The 7,059-nt window shown below is 43.1% G+C and overlaps 1 long non-coding RNA gene and 1 gene segment (V, D, J or C); one reads left to right on the top strand and one right to left on the bottom strand.

Annotated features, from left to right (window-relative positions):
• Positions 1–2,334: 2,334 nt before the first annotated feature.
• Positions 2,335–4,096, top strand: LOC116596450. The segment is given in 3 exon segments: positions 2,335–2,419; positions 2,619–2,929; positions 3,464–4,096. Coding segments are annotated over 3 exon segments (423 nt in total).
• LOC116596460 lies at positions 2,403–6,905 on the bottom strand. 2 transcript variants are annotated; one of them, XR_004288122.1, is made up of 4 exons: positions 6,586–6,905; positions 6,069–6,139; positions 4,198–4,316; positions 2,403–2,694 (listed from the first exon to the last, which is right to left on the bottom strand). It is a non-coding gene; the product is annotated as an uncharacterized LOC116596460 (long non-coding RNA). The 2 variants fall into 2 exon arrangements; XR_004288121.1 differs by having other exon boundaries at positions 2,404–2,694; positions 6,069–6,902.
• Positions 6,906–7,059: the final 154 nt, after the last annotated feature.

The following is a 7,059-nucleotide window of genomic DNA, read 5'->3' as shown; positions in this document are numbered from 1 at the left end:
GTTTTGACTTTGGGGTTTTCTTTTGCTTTGACTTGCTTTTAGATAAGTTTCTCATTTTGATTAGATTGGGTAATTTCTTGCTTCTGATCTTTCCTCTTTTATCCTTTCACTCTCCTCCTAACAGACCCTTCCTAGCCAGCCACCCTGTACGGCATCCATACCCTGTACGGCATCCATATCCTTACTTCAGGCCACTTTCCCGGCCACATTAAGTCAATGACCATTTGTGCTCTTTGAGCATCTACTAAAAATACATCCTATTTCATTACGGAATGGTATGGGAGCTGTCCAGTTTAACTTACATCAACATATCATGCAAACCTGGGCAGAACCTGGAGTCCTTACTCTGCTATTAGCTGATTGGCAGGCCCTGCATCTTTAATCACATGTGGTAAGAAACAAAGACAGGAAAGCTATTACAATGCAGTAAGAAGTTTTTATTATACACATAGTCTCCTGGAAATAGAACACATAGCATGCCACCTGGCGACACAGGCAGTACTGAGGTGAGAAGCACAGGCAGAAGGAAGTACTGCTGGCCTGTATTTTTTACTGTGTTTCATGAAGGATAATGGAGAAGCAAAGTCAATAAGCTACATAGACATAAGTTTGGAGAGTTTGAAAATTTCAGCAGGCTGCAGACTATAGGTGTGCCCCTTGTCCTTTGGTACCCAGGGGGATTTGGGTAGAGGGAAATGTCACAGATTGCTGGTCTCATTGACAAGAAGAGAGTAAGGATTTGGACACAGGATTGTCTGTCTTGCATATCAATCCTATGCCCTTGGGCAAGTCTTCTACTGCCTCTGAGAATTAGCTATTGTTGGGAGAGGTGGTCCCTTCCTGGCTGGAGCAGCAGGAATGCAGAAATAAGAAAATGCATTAAATATAAAGCCTCATGAGGCTGAAAATAGAAGCTCATGCAGGGGTGTTTGGGCAACAGTGGTAATTATTGTGGTGATCTGAAACTCTTGTCCCATAAATCGTGTGCCCGCTGAATCTGCTTGGATCCAATACTAAAGAAAATACTGTCTCCTTTCTGGGATTGTCTGCTGGTGGGCTCCACCCAATCTTAAAATCTGGTGTGTCAGGGACACCTGGGTGGCTCAGATGGTTGGCCAACTGCCTTCAGCTCAGGTCATGATCCCGGAGTTCTGGGATCAAGTCCCGCATTGGGCTCCCAGCTCCACGGGGAGTCTGCTTCTCTCTCTGGCCTTCTCCTCATTCATGCTCTCTCTCACTGTCTCTCTCTCAAATAAATAAATAAAATCTTTAAAAAAAAATTAGTGTGTCACATTTCTGGTTTAGGACAAAGAGCTCTGTCACACAGTTAATTGATTTGCTGTGGACAGGTCTACTGGGGCCTGTGCTATGCTGGGAACTACTTGTTGAACAGTGAGTAGGTTGTTTGTGAGAAGGACCAAGTCTTGCTGAAGAACCGGGAAGTCTATACTATGAGTCTTCCTCTGGACTTGCCAGAGTGTCCACAATGTCCTTCCTAACACAGATGCATGTACCACCAAATGATAGGAGAGGTCATAGGACCCACTTGCATAGAGACCTAAACCTGATACAGTCCCTCCTGGCTCTGCACCCACTCTACACTACTGACTTCAAAATTAGCTCATAACCAGAATGGTGTAGCTTATCCAACTTTGGAATGTGTTGTCCCAACACTCAACACTCAACAAGGTAGTGTGCTTCAACGTCAGTGGTCAGAGGTACAAGATGCAAGCACTTGTCCTTTACTCCAGAGAGGATGTCCCCATATTCCTCAGGTATCTGGACCCCTGACATAGCCACCAGGGTGGGGGCCCAAGTGAATTTTTGTAGGGTTTGATTGCACTGTTTGAGCACATGTGTTTTTGCAAGTAGGTGAAGTCCTCACCACTTCTCACTCATCATGTGCAATTAATAGTATGTAATTGACAGAGTATGGCCTGGCGGGATGCTCTGGTGGGTGTTTATACAATGCACTGCAGCAGAGAGCAGGGAGTTAACATAGCCCTGGGCCAAGACTGAGGATGTGACTAGCTCTTCACTGCAGGTGAAAGCAATATCCACCAGAGAACTGCATTACATCATATGCCATGCCCCCTGCTGGTAGACCTTGTATTTGGCCAAGCATGGGGTAAGCACTTTCAAAACCTTCACAGGCCCAGAAGAGGGAGATAACATACCCAGAGGAGAATGGGTCCTGGTGGGGGGATTCTTCTGATAAATTTAATTATTGAGTATTTTAAGCAATACGAATGCCCCATAATTTGCATATCTTCTTCCTCTTAGATCTGAAGTGTTTCTGCCTCTCAGAGTCTTATAACAGAGTCTCTGGGTGTGTGGCAGAAACACACTGGACCCATGGAAAGCAGCAAGATGGTGACTCCATCACAGCTTCCTGGCCTTCTGCTCCTCTGGGTTCCAGGTGAGAATATTTACACAAGGCAGATTAAAGTGGGGGTATGATTTTCATGCCTGATTTTATTTCTTCATTGGGAATCCTTCCATAGATGAATTTAGCATATTTTAAAAATAAGTAGTATCCTATGTCCCACCTAACGAGATACTGGTGACTTCCATGTACATATCATGAGGCTCTGCCAGTGTTTCCTGTGTGGTTTCAGCCTCTCATGGTGAGATTGTGCTGACCCAGTCTCCTGCTGTCCTGTCCATGGCTCCAAAAGAAGGAGTCACCATCACCTGCGGGGCGAGTCAGAACATTAACAAGTGGTTAGCCCGATATCAGCAGGAGCCAGGGAGAGCTCCTAAGCTCCTGATCTATACAACATCCAAGCTGGAAACTGGGGTCCCGTTAAGGATTAGCAGCAGTGGGTCTGGGACAGACTTCACTGTCACCATTAGCAGTCTGGAGCCTGAAGATGCTGGGACCTACTACTGCCAACAGTCTAACAGCTACCTGCCCACAGTGTTACAGGTCAGAACATAAACCACCAGGGAAGCAGATGTGAGGGGCTAGGCTGACCCCGCTGCTTCTCTGATGTCTGCAACTGCTCAGACAGTTTCTCAGAGGCAGCCACAATTTGGAGATTATGGGAGCTTTGGGAGAAGGGCAAGGAGGATCCCCGGTCTCCTGACTGACTCCCTTTCCCCCAGATCATTTTACCTGAGGAGTGTGGGTGATGGCATCTGCCAGGGTTTGTACAGCAAAAAAGAAGCCACTCTAGGTATTCCAAGCAGGAATTGCTTCCTGTAAGGAAGCAATGTCTAAATGTCACTCTTTCAAAGGCCTGGGGATATAGTAATAAGGGAAACAGACACTAGAAATGGTTATTCATCAGTAATATCCCATAAGTCAGAGAATTTATACCATTGGAGATACGGGCTGCCTAGCCACGTGATCCCCAGACCTGTCTAGGAGGGCCAGGGATGGAGGGGATGATGCCCTAACCTCGGCAGCCCCTCCCCAGGTGATTCTCCAGTCCCTCACTTATCACTCATCTGCCTGCAGGTGCTGATGAAATGCTTTGTTTCCTCCTCTTCTGACCTCCAGATCTAGGGTAAGGTGCCTCGTGAGCAACTCTGTAGGGAACCATAGAGGAAAGGGGGCTCAGGAAAATGTGCTTCCAGAAGTGATGGTGGTGATGGGGAGTTGACAGAAGTCAGCCTGGGATGGTCACTGCTTTTACATCTCTCAGAAGTTGGCCAGTTAAGGGAAGGCCCCAGAATATATGTGAATATGCTTCTAGCTATCATCATTGGGTCATAACAAGAAGATTTTGTTAAGTGACTGGGGAACAGATGGTTGAGGAAATTGTGTCATGTATATAGAAATAACCTGACAATGAAGGACTTTTGTGATTGGAAAAAAAAGAAAAAAACTAAATGTGGATGAAGCATTGTTTTTTTCTTAATATAAGAATATCTTGTTGCTTAAAATTCTCTATAAATGAGAGCATCATCAACAACCCTGAAAGTCTGTGACAAATGTGAAATAGCTGTCTCCACCTGATACCTACTCATATGGCTCTCCATTTTAACAAGATGGCAGGAGAGTTGTGTAAGGTTTAAGATGCTCTGTTATAGAGCATTTTTACTTCCCATAAACTAGTCATTCTTTAATTTTCTATTTTCATTGAAGACATTTCTATTAAAAGCCACCTGTTAAATTAAAGCCACATCTCAAAAAACCCTCCAAATTTACTTTCTAATTCACACAAAATTAAATTACAAGCCTCTTTAGACTGTGTGGTTTCTGTACCCTCCCACAGCTTGCCATGAGCATGTTGTGCCATGGGAGTCACCACACTCTGTCTTGGCCGCAGATCAACCACAATCCGTAGGTTAGAGAACCATTCATCTCCCTGCAGAAGAACCACATAGATGAGCCCCATGTGCATTATCAAATTATTGTCAACATGAACATCCATGACTATAGACATAAATGCTTAGTATGAGAAGCCACTGAGTTTTTGAATGGTGTTGAAATAGTGTGTCAAATCTGACTAGTACAGTTTTTATACATCTCCACATAGAAATTGACAGGTTTTATTAAGCACGATGGCATAAAAAGGAATACTTGGAAATCCATTCATAAGAAGATGCAAAACAAAGAAATTTTTAAAAAATATTTGATTTAAAAGTGTAAAATTCACCCCATTATAGAAACATCTAACTGAGATTACTTTGAGTAATAGTGACAAATTGTATAGATCATTTAGACTTATTAAATGTGGTTAAATCTAAAGTTCATTCATATATATTCATTCATATATATGTGAATGTATGTCTATATGCATATATATATGTATAATATACATAAATGTAGATACAATTCTCACAATCAACTAACACCTCCATCAGGCTGACACATGCAGAATCATCATGTTATGTCCCTGCACTTGGTAAACTGATGCCCCAAGCAGCTCTGACCCTGTACTCTCTTCTACAGTGATTGGGGTTCACTGAAAACCCCAGAAAATGTCTGTCATAGGTATAGGTGACCGTTAGACATTTAAATGGTTACCCAGTTCCTGCTATTCTAGCCTACAAAATCTCTTCTTGAACTCCAGTCATGACTGTTGATGCCAAGCATAAAACCCAAGGGAGAGACACAACTTCTCACACAGAGCTAACAAGGAACCAGAACCCCTGATAGCAGCTGTTTACACATCATGACGAAGCCTCTATAGGGGAAGGGGTCTTCTGCGCATCACAGGAAAAAGATAATGTAGAAGCAAACATCACAAAATGAAACATTACTGTTCTGTCTCATCCTCTTCGGAAGTGCTTCTCTAAAAAATTTCTTTATTGTTATGGAGTATGTGTGTGTATCTATTCATTTGAATGTCTGTCTGTATGTCTTTCTGGGGGAGAGAGAGAGAAGTATGACCGATACTCCCCAGATGTAACAAATGGTTACCACAAATGGCACCCTCACTGCCAGAAGCATAAATTCTGTCTTTGTCCCTATTCTCTTACCCAGGAATATGATTCTCTACTTGCGAGTGAGAGATTCTTTCCTACCCCTGTAGATTTTTTACATTCATCTTCACATAGAGTATAATATGAGAGGACCCAGGATAAGTTTCATTCATTTTAAATCATTACTGAATTGTTTTAAACCATTAACCTAAAAGGCCAAACCCCAGAGACTACTGAACCATCTCTAGATCATCCTGGGAACCGGAGATCACTTGCCAGTCAGCTGGTGTGGGAGTGGGCCTTGTTTCCTCCTGGACATTAGCTGACAGGAATCCAAACAGGATGACCATTCACCACCCATAAATGGACTCTGGACACTCATGTCTGTATCGTCAGGTTCTCTGGAGCCTTCTCAGCAGGCAGGGCTATGAGCACTGTGTGCTGCCACAAATCCTGATTATCACAGGGAGATCTTGCTTCCCAAAAGGCAGTAGGGAATTTGTCTCTGTTAGTTTCCCTCCAAACACAGAAGACATTTTAAGTTACTGCACTCCCAGGAGAGGTATCTGCACCCTGTCTTTGGCTCCTTCCACTCTGCCACACCCACCATGGGATTTGCATATTATCCCCTGGGGAGGACCTTGCCTTGGAAGTCTGACATAAAGTTCAGCTCTGAGCTTGTGTTTACTTACTAGGACTCTACAGTTCAGCTTCTCAAAATGAGGTTCCCATCTCAGCTCCTGGGGCCGCTGATGCTCATCCTCTAGAGGGTGATAATTTGCAGTTCTTTAGAAAAAGGGATCCATTTCAATCACAGGTACCAAGAAGCTACTCAACAGACCTCCTGTTGGAGAAACTCCCTCTGCTGGGTGGCTTCATCTCAGTTCTCTGGCAAGGATAAGCTCATCTTTTCTCAGAAAGAACTTACATTTGGGCTCAGTCAGGACACAGGTCTGTTGTCCATCAACTTGGCCAAAGTGCTATGAGTTTGAGCTTTTTTACTTGAGAAAATTTATAGATCAAGTTCTACAGAATGTATAACAGAATCACACTCCCCACCCACACACCCTGACCCCAGAATAATGGACTCACATAACCAAAGCAGCAAGAGCATTGCCCCAAAGGACACAAATCACACCCTGGCTTCCACTTTTATTGATTCCAATTAGACATCTGCTGGTAAAGAGACAAAAGTGCAGTAAAACCCACCTGTATAAGTCCTTGCTAATTCAGGTGACGGTGGTCAAGATTAGTGAATCTAGAGTTCTTTTCCCCACCTGGACCTCATGGATGTTCTTCTTACAACCCTTACAGATGCCAGTGATTTCTGTGTGGTGTACCCCGACCTGCTCAATAGGGTCCATTTTACTGTCCAGGATACAACCTAGTTTGTAAACAGGAAGGACACAAACACTCCTGGTCAGAATTAGGAATGCTCTTCCTTCAGTCTACAGGGAGTACAGGAAAACTTCAAAGCCTTTAGACAAGAAAGAAAGCTTTACAAGATTTTACATTTTCTACTTATTTTAAGGCAAGACATTATGAGATATGTAACCAAACAGATAAGGAGACATGTAAAATTTTCATTTAAAGTTTTGTAAGAAATAGTATAATTTTTGAAATTCAAGCATTCTTAGGAATACTTTGTAAAAAAAAGAAAGAAAGAAAAGAAAACTTTAAACT

This window comes from Mustela erminea, chromosome 7 (assembly GCF_009829155.1).
Source record: "Mustela erminea isolate mMusErm1 chromosome 7, mMusErm1.Pri, whole genome shotgun sequence".
In the NCBI taxonomy this organism is placed as follows: Eukaryota; Metazoa; Chordata; class Mammalia; order Carnivora; family Mustelidae; genus Mustela; species Mustela erminea.
Note: the sequence above shows the minus strand (reverse complement) of the source record. Positions and strands in the feature narration are given on the sequence as shown.